The 15848-nt window shown below is 42.1% G+C and overlaps 1 protein-coding gene and 1 long non-coding RNA gene across 2 annotated transcripts in view; one reads left to right on the top strand and one right to left on the bottom strand.

The window, feature by feature from the left end:
* The window catches only part of LOC147914335 (uncharacterized), a 152195-nt gene that overhangs the window by 21386 nt on the left and 114961 nt on the right, over positions 1 to 15848 (bottom strand). The window contains exon 2 of the long non-coding RNA XR_015555342.1: positions 11146 to 11271. This is a non-coding gene — a long non-coding RNA (uncharacterized LOC147914335). The remainder of the gene's footprint in view (positions 1 to 11145; positions 11272 to 15848) is intronic.
* SLC28A3 (solute carrier family 28 member 3) overlaps positions 1 to 15848 on the top strand; it is a 52458-nt gene that overhangs the window by 33137 nt on the left and 3473 nt on the right. The window contains exons 9-14 of the mRNA XM_014795547.2: positions 1232 to 1312; positions 2662 to 2742; positions 4667 to 4792; positions 6418 to 6548; positions 9318 to 9486; positions 9886 to 10083. Of these exons, the coding sequence (XP_014651033.1) occupies positions 1232 to 1312; positions 2662 to 2742; positions 4667 to 4792; positions 6418 to 6548; positions 9318 to 9486; positions 9886 to 10083 (786 nt within the window). The remainder of the gene's footprint in view (positions 1 to 1231; positions 1313 to 2661; positions 2743 to 4666; positions 4793 to 6417; positions 6549 to 9317; positions 9487 to 9885; positions 10084 to 15848) is intronic.

Below are 15848 nucleotides of genomic sequence, written 5' to 3'. Positions count from 1 at the left end.
TCTTTTTTTAAACTGATGATTTGATGCTTTTGTGCTAAGATAACTAAGCCATCTCTGAAAAGCCAAGTGTTTACAAATTGAGATGGAAATATGCTCATATCATGAATTGAATCTAGAATTGGAAAAAAGAAAGTCACAAAGAAGGTGTAACTTGCTGCCCAGACTGCACCTGTGTCTTCAGACCACCCCTTCCCCCTTCCCCCAGGGCAGTAGCCTCCATCCTTTCTGCCAAAACAGAATCCCTGTGGGAACATTTGAGAGATGAGCCTTTAACTCCCTGAAGCTTTCAGGAAGGCTCTGCCTGCCCATTAAAGCGCCAATAAAAGCACGTAAGTGAGTGAGCTCTGAATAATGGCACGAAATGTCTTTTAATATATATTATTAATAGATTTTTCTAAATTGGATCCTGTACAAATCATCCTCGGTCATTCTGTGCCTCTGGTGGCAGCTTGTCCCTGGCCATTTCTCTGGGGAACAGAGGGGAAGGGGTGTGCGGGGCAGGGGTGGGGAGGGAGACCGCATCTCTGTGTGGTCTCTGCAGGGTGGAAACTGCTCCCTGTGGACACACGGGCTGGAGTGAAGGCACCAAAGAGCATCAGGAAACTAGGATCCAGGAAAAGACAACCTTTGTCAACAGAGAAGTAAACTAGCTTCCAAAGCTTAATCTCTTCTTAGTGATTCAAAAGTCTATAAGTAAAATAACTGTCGTTCTAAAACCTAGGAGTGAAGGCTTACTCTGTGGGAGGCAGTGCGTGTAAGGACCGACCACGCTCTATCTGATCTGTGGAGCCACTGGAATAAGGATCTGAGGTTGCTCGCACTTAATCCTGACACAGGTCACTGTGCTAATAAGTGGTGAAGCTCTTGTCTGTGTAATATCAGAATAGCAAGAACATCTGCAGTGGCCATGTTTGTTGAGCCTAATTATTACAAATTCCCCCAAAACTTTATTCCTTTCTGAGACACTAAAGGTAGAAAAGCTCATTATAGCAGAGGGAAAAAAATGTCAAGTTTCCTATGAAACATATTCAAGCTTATCCAGAGCAAATTAGAACAAGAGACTGCAGAGGGGGAAGCTGCCTGATGAAAGTGTGGTGAAGCTCCAGAGGAGCTTCCAGTGTTGTTATGACGTTTCAGAGGGAAAAGGAGGTGGAAAGGAGGAGACGTGTGAAACCTGCCAATACTCCTGAGGCCGACGTCAGCCCATAATTGCTTTCATCGTCCCCTCCAGGTCCTGCCAATCGTGGTTTTCTTCAGCGCCGTCATGTCCATGCTCTACTACCTTGGATTCATGCAGTGGCTCATTAGAAAGGTACAGGACTGGGCTGGGTTGGGTGACAGGTGTAGAGATGATTATTTCAGGGACAAAGTCATAAATACCTTTTATTCAGGTTTTTCCGAGGTGCCTTTCTCTTTGTACCAAGATCCACCCCACCCCCAAGTTATTGGATTCAAACCCAAAAATCCTACATGTGTCCCTAGAGGGAATTTTATCTCAGGGACTTCTAAACAGGCTTTGACTTGCAACCCACTGGATATCTTCACGAAACCTTAGTGATTACTTCTTTAGCCAAAGAATTGACTCCAGCAGGTCCGAGACCTGCCAGGTTTCCTTCATCTTGGCGACCCACCTGGTGCCTTATGCAGAGTCACTGCTTATCCTCAGGAGGTTACAAAAGGGGACACTCTGGTCTAGAGCTGCTAGGGAGTCAAAGCAAGAAAGGGAAGCTGCGTTTTGCTCCTGAGGGAGTTTTATAAGCACACAAATTTTTTTAAAAAGTCTAAAAAGTGAATCTCATTCCTGCTGCCCCAGAAACTGTCAGTGCTACACTCATAGGTTAGATCAGAAGACTATGAAATTTGTAAGCTAGTTTTAATGTACATGAGAGCAAGGCAGAGCACATAGGGTTTGGACACAGCCCCAGCCCTCCTTTGAGCCCTGTAGATAAATAAAACAGAGAGAGAGAAAACTGGCAGAATTCAGAATTTCAGCAAGAGCAGCAGGGCCCGTAATTTTCTGATTGTTGATTTAAAATTCAGAATTACTGTGCTCCTGTCTAAGGAGAAAGAATGCAACATCCTGAGGTGGGCACCACAGTCTCTGGTTAGAAGGGCCACCGTGGAAGTGGGACCATAAACCATGTTCATTTGAGAGTTAAGTACAAAAGGCCTAATGTCAACTACATCCTACTACCTATTAGCTGAGGAATTTTGACAAAACAACTCAACTGTTCTGTGCCTCAGTTTCCTCCTCTATCAAATGGGCATAATTACAGGGCTGCCCTCAAAGGGGTATTGTGAGGATTAAATGCATTACTCAGATCAAGGGCTCAAAACAGTGTCTGGAATGCAGTAAAGCCTGCCGTGACTATTAGCAATTATTATAACTTGTTACTTGTAAACAAGTGTACATTTCAATAGAAACTCATTTGTATAATGTTGAAAGTGTATACAGTGACTCAGACTTTCAGGCCTCTGAAATAGGAGGATTTGATTGGCCTGCTCTGTGGACTAGGTAAGATATACTCACAGTTAGCACCATTGCTGGCCTGCCAACAATTGTTAAAGCCCTCAGCACTTTCCTCCAAAGATTTTTATCCCTACTTTGAAGTTTGTGTATACAAATAGCTCTTCCCTGACTTTGTCCCTTGTCCGTTATAGGTCGGATGGGTCATGCTGGTTACTATTGGATCATCTCCTATTGAATCTGTCGTTGCTGCTGGCAACATATTTGTCGGACAGGTAAGCTGTAATATCAAAAAACAAAACAGAAGAGAACATCTGCTGAAATGGACACTGTTTCCAGAAAGTGGAATAAAAAAAATGATGGTTTTATTTCTTTTAGTGTAGAGGGAGACTGCCAAAATAAGGACCCCTCAATGTTGACAAAGTCCAGATTCCAGAGAGAGAGAAAAAGAGAGTGAGAGAGAGAGATCCCTTCCAAGAGTCTCAGTGCACTGATGTGGCATTTGGGTTCTTGAAATTTTATGGAGAGGAAGAAAGATTGAATCATTTTGTCCAAGCATCTTATGCATAGATTCTCAACAAATCTTTTCTGAATTTATTGAATTGCTGAGGTCTCTGGCCCACCCTTCAGAGGCCTGCTGCTTGTTCACTCAAATGGAGTTCACCACTTGTCTCGAGCCTGCCAACATGTAACAGGCAGCCTCACATTCTGTAGTTTAATGCTGTGGCAATGAAAGAGACCAGGAAAGACTTGCCACCAATAGCCGTGCAGCTGTATAAATACTTGAGTTCATTCTTAACTTGTCTGAACTGGTCAACGGTCTGTCTTTGCTGCGCCTGAAGAACAACGCTGATGAGCAAAAGCATTTTCACTCGCTGATCTATCACATGGTTAAATGCTCTTTTGCCTGAAGTACATTTAAGCAAAGAAATATGATGCAAAAGTGGTGTCTCTCAAAATAGCAGCATTCCTAAGATGTAGATAAGTAAGAAATAGTAATAATCATCCTCATCACTCTGGATGTGCAGCTTCAGGCAGAATGGAGTCACATACCAAGGAAACCACGTGTGAATGCTTGCTAGCATGGCAGCCCAAGGAAATCGGATTTGAAGGAAAAATAGTCACCTAGAAGAACACAAGACCCCAAATCACAGGCTTACAACTGCCCCAGGCAGGTTGAGCCTTCTTATTGGTCAGCCCAGCTTGCTAACCTGGAGCATAGTCTTTACAGCAGGGCCCCTGCTTCCTTCTCTAGGAGCTGAAATTATTATAATTATAGTCATAAAACCTCTCAGGACTAATTAGGGCACCATCTTGAGTTGATTACTCCTACCTGCAGGGTAAGAGGGCTCATGCACTGAATTTCTGTTGAGTCCATAGATCGAAGGTCAACACATTCAATCTTACAGAACAATTAGAAATAATGAGGGGAAAATTGTGAAATTGTGCACATGCTCAATTTGATACTTAATATGCTAAACATACAGCTATTATTTATGAGGAGCCCCACGCTGCAGGCCTCCTGTCCTCCTTGATGGGACTCAAGCCTTTACAACTACACTCTATCTGATTCCTTTCTACCCAAGGGGAAGAAGAGGTCTCTGATTCTCAATTAGGAAAAGGCCTCTGGGCACCTGTCCTTGATATTATTTTATGCTTGTGTCTCTGTTTCCCTGTGGTGTCAGCAAAGAGGTTAAAGTTCTGTCGAGATGAAGCTAGAAGATGAGAAGACACAGAGGCTTGGGAACCACCAGATCTTAAGGCCAGGCCACTGGGCAGAGTTACTTGGCCAATGGTGTTCCAGCCTTAGAAAAGTGTCCCCAGACATCAGAGCCCAGTCCTAGGCTAAGTGAGGGCCTTATATGAATTGGCCTTGCAAACTCTGCAAACTTTACACATGATTCTATATGCACACTGACCTAGAGTTCAAATGACCCAGATTTGCAGGGTGTAGGTTCTCAAACTTGAACACATATCAGAACCACCTGGAAGGCTTGTTTAAACAGGATTGCTGGCCCCACCCCCAGAGTTTCTGATTCAGTCTGAGAATTTGCATGTCTAAGGAGTTCCCAGGTGATACTGATGGAGCTGGTCTGAGGTCCACTCTTAGAAATACAGCTTTAGAGACTTTTGAGCAGATTGGCATGCCCTCCTAAGATTTAAATGGGAATGCTTAATTTGTTCACTCTTTGTTTCCAGACAGAGTCTCCACTGCTGGTCCGACCATATTTACCACATGTCACCAGGTCCGAACTCCATGCGATCATGACTGCTGGGTTCTCTACCATCGCTGGAAGTGTCTTAGGCGCGTACATTTCTTTTGGGGTAAGAATGTTTGGGGATCAATTTATGGAAAATACAACCTCTTCTTTCTTTGCTATTGTCATTTCTTTTTTTTTCTTTACCATTGCTGCTGGATAAGGAGGCCAAAAGACTGTCCTTTTTGCTGTATCGTTGGTCACAGTTCCTTTGGCATTTGGATGGAGTGTCCCAAAGAAGCTTTGGGGCTTCACTTTTATATCCCTGCCACCTAATGAATCACATACAACCATAGGAGAATGAAATATATTATGAGGTTACTTTGGCTGAAAATAAGTAAAAAGAAAACATATTACACTAGTAAAAGAAATTGAAACCAGAGGTCCACAAAGTATGACCCATGGGCAAATTCTAGATCACGCCTCTTCTTTTGTAACTGAAGTTATACTGGAAACCAGCTACTCCTATTCGTTTCTCTCTGGCAGCTTTCATGCTGCAGAGTTGAGTAGTTGTGGCCCCAAAAGCCAAAAATATTTACTCTCTGGCCCTTTACAGAAAAAGTTTTCTGACCCCTGCACTAGGGCAGTGGTTCTCAACACTTACTGCACATTAGAATCACCCGGGAGCTTTTAAAAGCCCAAACACCCAGGCCCATAGCCCAGAGTAATTAAACCAGAACCTCTTGGCATGAGACTCAGGCACCAATATTGTTTTAATACTCCTCAGATTCCCATGTGCAGCCCGTTTGAGAGCTGGTGGTCTATAGCATGGGGGTGGAGAGCCTTGTGCTAACTGGTGCATGTGCCCCCAGCACAGAGCTGACAAGCCACACATAGATGCAACCCCCATGGGAGAAATGGAATAGCACAGCAGCTGTGTGACCCAGGGGACTGGGCGTTCTCACAGGATAGGCGAGTTTCACTCCAGGACTTCATCTGGGCTCAGAAGCCCATCAGCAGGAAGAGGGAAAAGGAAAAGGGCATAGGAGGCCTCAGGAATAGCAGTGTGACTGGATCCCGGATAATCCACTCTGCCACCACAGTGGGAATGCTGCCTGCGAAAATGTGCTGGGGGAATGGGAGTGGGGAGGGTGCTGATTCTGGAATTCTGAAAAGATAGGGAAGAGAATCCAGAAATAAGGGTGTAGGGCGGGAAGGGGAAAGAGTTTAAGTAGAGCTCCAATGAGGAAAACAGAAATGGCTTACCGATTACAGGGACTCTGGATAAAGGAGTATTACGTAAAGGCACAAACATCCAGATGAGCAAAAGGAAGACAGAGAGCAGTGTGTCCATGCCTGCACCCCAGACGTCCCCTATCTTCATTGATGATGAATGAAATATGGGCTTTAGGAACTATTTGAACATTCAAAAGGACAACAGAGAGGTGGAGGAATCTTTTTTGAAGGTTCCTACAGCACAGGATTGATTCTCCTCTGAAATGTTCTGACTTTGGTTTTGTGCTTCTCCCCAAGGATGTGGTCAATTCACAGAGATTCCTCCCTCCTCCCTCTGACTCTCACTGTGATGCCAACTTGGCTCACTGAGCTCTTCCAAGTCTCCAAAGAAACATTGTTTTCTGGCATAGACGCAATTCCTGCCCTTCTCTTCCCTTGTAAGGCTTTTGGGCCGTTCATTCTGAATGCAACAGAAAAGCTGAACCTAAGTTGGCCTTCTTTCTCCTAAAATCGCAGATTTCATCCACCCACTTGTTAACTGCTTCAGTTATGTCAGCACCTGCATCGTTGGCTGTGGCTAAACTCTTTTGGCCTGAGACAGAAACACCTAAAATAACCCTCAAGAATGCCATGAAAATGGAAAATGGGTGAGTGAGTTCACCTAGTTAATGACTATACAAGCGGGGTTGGGGGGCGGGGAGGGGGTCCAAATTCAAAGTACAGCAAAAAATGGACAAAGAGAGCACAGTGAATTATGGTATTAAAGTGAATGTAATTTCCCAGTGACTATTAGACTTCACGCCCTAAAATCTTGTTCAACCCTTGAAACCCTCTTTTTTTCATTGAAGTATAGTTGACATACAATATTAGTTTCAGGTGTACAACACAGTGGTTGAACATTTATATATATTACAAAATGATGACCATGGCAAGTCTAGTAACCATCTGTCACCATCCAACGTTATTACCATATTATTGACTATATTCCTTATGCTGTACATACAATCCCCATGACTTATTTATTTTATTACTGGAAGTTTGTACCATTTGATCCCCTTCACCTATTTCACCTGTCCCCCACGCCTCTCCCCTCTAGTGACCACCAGTTTGTACTCTATATCTTTTTTTTGTTTTGTTTTTGTTTGTTTGTTTTGTTTTTTAGATTTCACATATGAGTGAAATCACACAGTATTTGTCTTTCTCTGTCTGACTTCACTCAGCATAATGCCCTCTAGGTCCATGCATGTTGTTGCAAATGGCAAGCTTTCATTATTTTTGATGGCTGAGTAGTATTCCATTATAAATATATACTACATCTTCTTTTTCCATTTATCTGTCAGTGGGCACTTAGGTTACTTCTGCATCTTGGCTATTGTAACCAATGCTACAATGAACATAGGGGTGCATATATCTTTTTGAATTAGCATTGTCATTTTCGTTGAATAAGTACCCAGAGGTAGAATTGTTGGATCGTACGGTAGTTCTATTTTTAAGTTTTAGAGGAATCTCTCCTACTGTCTTCCATAGTAGCTGCACCAATTTACACTCCCATCAACACTGTATGAGAGTTCCCTTTCATTCACATCCTTGCCAACATTTATTTCTTGTCTTTTTGATAACAGCCATTCTGACAGGTGTGAGGTGATATCTCATTGCGGTTTTGATTAGTGTTTCCCTGATGATTAGTGATGTTGAGCAACTTTTCACATGTCTGTTGAAGATCTGTATGTCTTCTTTGGAAAAATGTCTATTCAGGTCCTCTGCCCATTTTTTAATTGGATTTTTTTTGGTCCTATTAAATTGTATGAGTTGTTTATATATTTTGGATATTAACCCCTTAATCAGATATATCATCTGCAAATATCTTCTTCCAGTCAGAAGGTTGCCTTTCTTTTGTTGATAGTTTCCTTCACCGTGCAAAAGCTTTTTAGTTTGATATAATTCCATTTGCTTATTTTTGCATTTGTTGCCTTTGCCTGAGGAGATAGATCCATAAAAATATTGCTAAGACCAATGTCTAAGAGCTGACTGCCTATGTTTTCTTCTAGGAGTTTTATGGTTTCAGGTCTTACATTTAAGTCTTTAATCCATTTTGAATTTATTTTTGCCTACGGTGTAAGAAAGTGGCCTCATTTCATTCTTTTGCATGTAGCTGTCCAGTTTTTCCAGCACCATTTGTTGAAGACATTGTATTTTCCTCTATTGTATATTCTTGGCTCCTTTGTCATAGTTTAATTGACCATATAAGCAGGGGTTTATTTCTGGGCTCTCTATTCTGTTCCATTGATCTCTGTGTCTGTTTGTGTGCCAGTACTATATTGTTTTGATTACTATAGATTTGTAGTATAGTTTGAAATCAGGGAGTGTGATGCCTCCAGCTTTTTCTTTTTTCTCAAGATTTCTTTGGCTGAAAACCTTTCTAAATACCTGAATGTCATTACATTTCCTTGACTTCAACGTAGATATTTTATTTTAAATATAGTGTAGTGTTCATTGAGCTTTGATTTGGGACTGTTGCAAAGCCATAAGATGACCATTTCTGGAAGTGTCTTATATAGTAGGGAAAGAAGGTGTGATTTAGGTATCCTTAATCCCTCCTTGGTTCATGTTCCTTTGCCTTGTGCAAAAGAAAGATAAAAGGGTGGGAAAGACTAAAGGATTCAGGATGTTCAAAAGTATTTCATTAAATAACAGAATCCATCAATCAACATGTTTCTGAGATTCATCCCTTGTTTGTATGGAGGTAAAGTCATAACCATGAATGAAAAAGCAAGTTGTCAAAGAATATATATATGGAATATGTGTGATTCCACTTATAAAGTTAGCAAATGTGTAAACCTACATAAGTTAGCAAATGTGTAAACCTACACAACATATTATTTAGGAATGCAGACATACAGGGAAATTGAAAAGAAAGGGAACAATATGCAACTTCTAATGAGCCAGGTACTTCTGAGATTAGAGAGAAGAGGATGAGATTAAAGAAGGGCACTGCGGGGCGGTGACTCAAAGGTGAGGGTGACGTTCCATTTCTTAGGTGATGGATATTCAGCCATTCCTTACACTGTTAGTTTTTATAACATGAATATTCTATAAATATTTTCTGGTAGCTACTTTTAATTAAATAGAATTTTTAAAACGTATAATATTTTTATCTTTTCCCAATTTTTTAATTATAAATGCCCCAAAATTAAAAGAGTAGTATAACAGTTAGACACCCATAGCCCATACCTATACTCAGTAATTATAAATCTCATCATGATTTCATGGAATTCAGGTGAGTATTTTGACCAAGGCGTGGGCCTAAGAGTTTGTCTCTCCATCCAAATGAGCTCTTATTACCCCATATCTACCCCTGTGATGTCCATCCATTGACAGCTCCTTGGTAATTCTGCCATTGTTATTTTTTGATAAAGTGATTCAAGGAATCTCCTAGAAGCCGCATCACAGGGAGCATCCTCATCCATCTCCCTGGTAGCAAACATCGCTGTGAATCTGATTGCCTTCCTAGCCCTGTTGTCTTTTGTGAATGCAGCCCTGTCCTGGTTTGGAAACATGTTTGACTACCCACAACTGAGTTTCGAGGTATATTTCTGTTATGTTTCTCCTCCATTTTGTTTCTGCCTATCTTTGTTTAAAAATAAAATAGGTTTGTGAATAGCCTTCCCTAACTGCCGTAGTATACTCTTACACAATGCACAAACCTATCATGTGTCCCCCATCTTCCCACCCTCTTTCTTTGTCTCCCGTCACCCTCCTTCCCCCAACAAACAATCATTCTCCCTATCCTGAGAATCTAGGTTACATCAAATGACCTGATTCCAACCTTGACACCTAATGGATAAAGATGGACAAGGCATGTGAAGGGATTTCTGTGTCTACAGGAGACACAGAGCAGGTGGGAACAATCTTGTCATGAGGGTGAGGGAGAAGAATGGGAGCAAATCACTACTCTAATAAAGTGTCTATTTTTGGTTTTTGTAGATAATATGCTCCTACATCTTCATGCCCTTTTCCTTCATGATGGGAGTGGACTGGCAAGACAGCTTCATGGTTGCCAAACTCATAGGTTATAAGACTTTCTTCAATGAATTTGTGGCCTATGAGCACCTCTCAAAATTGGTGTATTTAAGGAAAGAGGCTGGACCCAAATTTGTGAATGGTGTGCAGCAGTATATGTCGGTGAGTAAATATTTTGATTTTTCAGTGTACTTCTTTATCACAGCTATACATTGTACCAAATATTTGCTGGTGCCTCTGTGTGTCAAGCCAGGCATTTGCGATACATCAAAGAACAAGACAGACCCCAAATCCCAGAGTTCATGGACCTCATAGTGAACATAGCACCTCATAATTTTCTGTTATGTGGAATTAGTCAGTGTGTGTGTGTGTGTGTGTGCGCGCGCGTGTGTGTGTGGAGAAGGACAGCTAATCCTTACCACTGTGATCATTTACTGTTGAGCACAATGGATTCAAACCCAGAGTCATATGAGCTGGAATCAATCCTTCAACAAACATTTATCGAATGCCTTCTGTGTGCAATGTACCTAGGTACTGAGGCCACAGCATTGAACAAGTGAGGAGGCCTCTGCCCTCATGGGACTCATAGTCCAATGATCATGAAGGGCTCTTCCTTTCAGCTTAAGGAATCCTATGAACTCTGAGAAACTGCCTAAATGCAACATAGTGCCTGGACATCCTAAAGAAGTAGTGAGACGCAGTCGCTGCTCTCCAAGTACACGAGGGAAGAGAAGAAGCTCAGCGTCTCTGGTCTGAACATTTGAGACAAGCACTCCATAACTATGTCAGGACTTCAGGTCAATAGCCTGCAAGGAGATGCTCATATCTGCTTGGCCTTGAATGAGATAAGGGAACTCAGGTGAGGCTATTACTTAGACCATATTTGCAGCTGAGTTTCCACCTTCTATTTTCCTAAAGAACAGAATTGTCACAAATGCAAACTCTTAGGGAAATGGTGAACATTTCTGACCGCCACCATTACCCACTGAAACAATCCATTTGGAATTAATGTCTTAGGCACATACTGGGCTTTCAAAGGACAGGGGAGGGGAAGCATGCTGCCCAAGCTTCTAATTGAGACTGCCTACCTCTAAACAGCCCACCACTCTCCCAGCCTCCCAAAGACCAAACATGCAAATTTACTCCCACGTATTGCACAGAATAACAGCATACTCCAGGAGAGTGCTGAATTGTATGTTATCATGAGGGGCATTTGGCCCATACCTCTGATATGAACAGTGTCTCTGTAGGTCTCCTGTTTCTCCAGTGTTCATTCTTCAGCTGACCACGCAGTGGGGCTTGGCCGAATCTCCTCATTGTCTGGATGCCGCCACAAACCAGCTGGCTTCCCTGCCAAAAGTAAACAATAGGCTAAATTAAGTGAAATGTTTTTCATCCCCAACTGCCAGTTGCCAGGAGAAAATAGTTTTGTTAATGAGCAAAGCAAGCTCACAGTTCTGGCAGTGCTGAGCAGGTTTGTGAGCAGGTTGTTAAGAGGATAGAGACAGGACAGTAGAGCTGATTCGGGTTGGGGGCGAGCCCAACCAGAGGCAGGAGCTCAGAGGACGTTTAGGAATATGAGCTCAATGGCTTCTGTTATCGTTGAGTCTTGAAGGGAAAAGCATTTTGTTTTTCCCAATTTCTTTATTTGTTTTTCTTTTTTTTTTCTTTTTTGTTTATTGCAGTAACATTGGTTTATAAAATTGTATAAATTTCAGGTGTACATCATTATACTTCTATTTCTGCAAAGATTACGTCATGTTCACCACCAAAATACTAATTACAACCCATCACCACACACGTGTGCCAAATTATCCCTTTTGCCCTCCTCCCTCCCCCGTTCCCCTCTGGTAACCACCAACCCAATCTCTGTTTGTTGTTCTTGTTATCTACTACTTAATGAGGGAGATTATACAGTATTTGACCTTCTCCCTCTGACTTATTTCACTTTGCATAATACCCGAAATGTCCATCCATGTTGTCACAAATGGCTGGATTTCATCGTTTTTTATGGCAGAGTAGTATTCCATTGTGTATATATACCACATCTTCTTTATCCATTCGTCCCTTGACGGGCACTTAGGTTGCTTCCAAGTCTTGGCTATTGTGAATAAGGCTGCAATGAACACAGGGGTGCATGTATCTTTACGCATTGGTGTTTTCAATTTCTTTGGATAAATACCCAGCAGTGGAATAGCTGGATCATATGGTAGTTCTACCCTTAATTTTTTGAGGAATCTAAATACTGTTTTCCATAGTGGCTGCACCAGTTTGCACTCCCACCAGCAGTGTATGAGAGTTCCCTTCTCTCCACATCCTCTCCAACACATGTTGTTTCCTGTCTTGTTAATTATAGCCATTCTGACGGGCGTGAAGTGATATCTCATTGTAGTTTTGATTTGCATTTCCCTGATAGTTAATGATGTTGAACATCTTTTCATGTGTCTGTTGGCCATCTGTATATCTTCTTTGGACAAATATCTGTTCAGGTCTTTTGCCCAATTTTTAATTGGGTTGTTAGTTTTTTTGTTGTTGAGATGCATCAGTTCTTTATATATTTTGGAGATTGAGCCCTTATCAGGTGTATGGTTTGCAAATATCTTCTCCCAATTGTTAGGTTGTCTTTTCGTTTTGTTGATGGTTTCCTTTGCTGTGCAGAAGCTTTTTAGTTTGATTTAGTCCCATTTCTTTATTTTTTCTATTGTTTCTCTTGCCCGGTCAGACATGGTGCTTGAAAATATGTTGCTAAGACCCATGTCGAAGAGCGTACTGCCTATGTTTTCTTCCAGAAGTTTCGTAGTTTCAGGTCTTACATTCAAGTCTTTAATCCATTTTGAGTTAATTTTTGCGTATGGTGTAAGGTAAGGGTCTTTCATTTTTTTGCATGTGGCTATCCAGTTTTGCCAACACCATTTGTTGAAGAGATTTTCTTTTCCCCATTGTATGTTCTTGGCTCCTTTGTCGAAGATTAGCTGTCCATAGATGTGTGGGATTATTTCTGGGCTTTGTTTTTCCTAATTTCTTATACGTAATCAACAAAATGGGGATGAGTCCCTGCAATTTCTGTTTACCAAACAAGAAGTGGTGGGGGTGTCTCAACAGTCTCCTGGAAAAGGTGTACCATATGACTGTAGTGTAAGATCTGGGTCCATGAGGCAAAAACCCAGTGTTATCCATTGAATTATGCCCACTGCTGACCTCCATCTAAGGTAAGAGGTCAGAAGGTCTATGTTGCACTTTATTACTCCAGTTTCTCTTGCTTAAAGATAATACTTTGCATGTTTGTTTCTTTGTTTACATGTAATACATTTCATGGTACAGAATTCAAAAGGTACAAAAAGGAGTAGAGGGAAGAGTGAGTCATCTTGCCTATTTTCCTGCCACTCAGCTCCTCTCCCTGTACCATATTATGCTCACTGTTCTTAGCCTTGCTCCTTGCACTTGATAAGATATCTTGAATGCCTTTCTGTGCCAGCGCCTGTGACGTAGTATCCTGTGGTATGAGCACACCATAATTTATTTTAACCAGTCCCTTGTCGATGAACACTCTTACCAATTTTTTGCTAATGGAAGTACTACAATGCCTCTCCTTGTACATATGGCATCTTTTCTCATGGGCGAGGAGAGCTGGGATGTATTATTAATTTCCTACTGCAGTTCTTTCCATCACGTAATCTTGCACATTTATGGGCAAAGACAAAGGGGAATCATCCCAGCCTCCTTTTCCTCTTATTATAAAACCCTGCGTGGCCACATCTCCGTGCCCTCCTCCACAGATGCCCAGAAAGGAGAAAGAGGAGTCTCTAGTGCTTTATGCCATCTCCCTCCCCATGGTCTCTTAATAAGCTTGACTGTTTTTGAAGCCAATAGAACTAAATGAAAAGCACTAGAGCAGGGGACAAGGATGAGCTCTTCAAGAATCAGTGGAAAACGTGAATACTGTTCAAATACGTGAAATATTTCTTCCCTGCCTGCTACATGCACGCTGAATGAAAACATCAACAAAGGAGTTCTGAGAAACCATAAAAAGAAGAGGACCTTATCAACAAAAACTTACCAGGACCACTTGAGTCTTGAGTGTGAGCTTTAAAAAATCCAGTTAGTGAAAGAAAAGGCACTGCTAGTTTTGAATGTAGCATTGGCCTGGTTTGTTCTTTGAACCAAATCATTGATTTTTCAGGATTTGGGGGAAAAAAATTTACTGCCTCAATTGTGTGGGTGCCTTTGCCAGATTGGGGGTGCCTTTGGTGAATAATGAAGTGCACTGGATCTTCCAAGCCTCATGTAGTCCGTCCTTCAACCTGAGAAAGAACTATCTGGCCTGAGCAGCACCTCTTGACTTCAGAGGTGGGGAGTCACGCTCACACTTCGACAAATTCACCTTCCGCCTTCTCAGGACCCTGTGAGAGCACAGTCCGTTCTCCCGCTTCCATGTGGGCACTTAGTATTCCTGTGGGAGGGTCAGAGCTGAGGAACAAAGAAAGGCAAGCACACACCACGGCCAGACTGAAAGGGCTCCTGTGATATCTATGAGCTTCCTTTTACTAATGTAATTCCTTTTACATTATATTGTTTTTACTCAAGTATAATTTACATGCAAAAACGGCCCATTTTTGGTGTACATGTGAGTTTTGACAAATGTGTCACCCTGGGTAACCACGACCATAATTAAGATATAGAACGTTTCCATCACACCTAGAAAATCTTCCTCATGGCCAGCTGTAGTCAACAGCCTGTTATGAAAGGTTTGGGGATTCTATCGGAGACGTAAAAGAAACTTTCCACTCCAAACAAATGGACCAAAGGTATATTTTATTATATAGAGGATAGTAAAGGTGATAGTCCGCAAACAGATCCGAATAGGTCAAATAATAAGAGGAAAAAACACTAGCTCGACTTGAAAAGGAAAACATCCACATCGGCTGAGATAGCAGCAGATTTGAATAGGTCATATAATAAGAGGGAAAAACATCAGATTGATCGGAAAGGGAAACACCAGATCGACTGAAGGGAAATGACACAAATCAACCAGAAAGAGAAATACCAGGTTGATCGAAAAGAGAACACATCAGATCAGTTACTTCCCAATAAATCAATTACAACATCCACGCCCCACTGCCGGGAGACTCCTATCAATCGACACGGCTGGGCAAGGATCACACGTCGTGGGCAAGGCATCCCTTCCACAGGTGGAACTCTCACCGGGTCTCAGTCTCCAGCAGTTTATATAAGCAGTTACAGAGTTTACAGAGCAAGTATTTAGCATTCCCATGCACAAATGGTTATTAGTGGCATACGTGCACTGAGCCCCCCCGGCTGTCGTCCCAGCCCAGTAGTTGTGTACGTGCATTGTTTACCCTGCTTATCGTCCCAGCCTGGCACAGATGGCCAGACTGTTCCATGCTGCGGCGCCCAAAGGGCCTTGAAATTTTTACACATTGCAACTATCTCCATGGGAGAAGGGCCAGTTCCCACCATGCAGAAAGCAGCTTTTATATTTCTTGCTGGTGGCTGTAGGTCAATGGAGCAGCCAAACATGGCTGTACTCATGTGAAGACACAGCCCCACACCCCCACCCCGACCCAGTCCCAGGCAGCCAATGATCTTTCTCTCACTATAGATTACTTTTGCTTCTCCTTGAATTTCATGTAAATGGACTCACTCAGCATTCATGTTATTGCATGTAGTAGTAGTCTATTTTACGGAAATCCAAAATTTGTTTACCCGTTTGCCTGTTGAAGGACATTTGGGTTGTTTCCAACTTGGGGCTATTAGGAATAAAGCTGCTATAAATATCCACGTGCAGTCCTCTTGTGGGCATATGTGTTTTTATTCTTCTGGGAAAATCCCTAGGAGTGGGATTGCTGGCTGCTACAGGCAGTGGATGTTAACTTGATAAGAAACTGTCAAGTATGTTTGTATTTTAC

This window comes from Ceratotherium simum, chromosome 20 (assembly GCF_057802395.1).
Source record: "Ceratotherium simum simum isolate JZ-2026a chromosome 20, ASM5780239v1, whole genome shotgun sequence".
NCBI classification, from domain to species: domain Eukaryota; kingdom Metazoa; phylum Chordata; class Mammalia; order Perissodactyla; family Rhinocerotidae; genus Ceratotherium; species Ceratotherium simum.
This window is presented reverse-complemented; position numbering and strand designations above follow the sequence as displayed.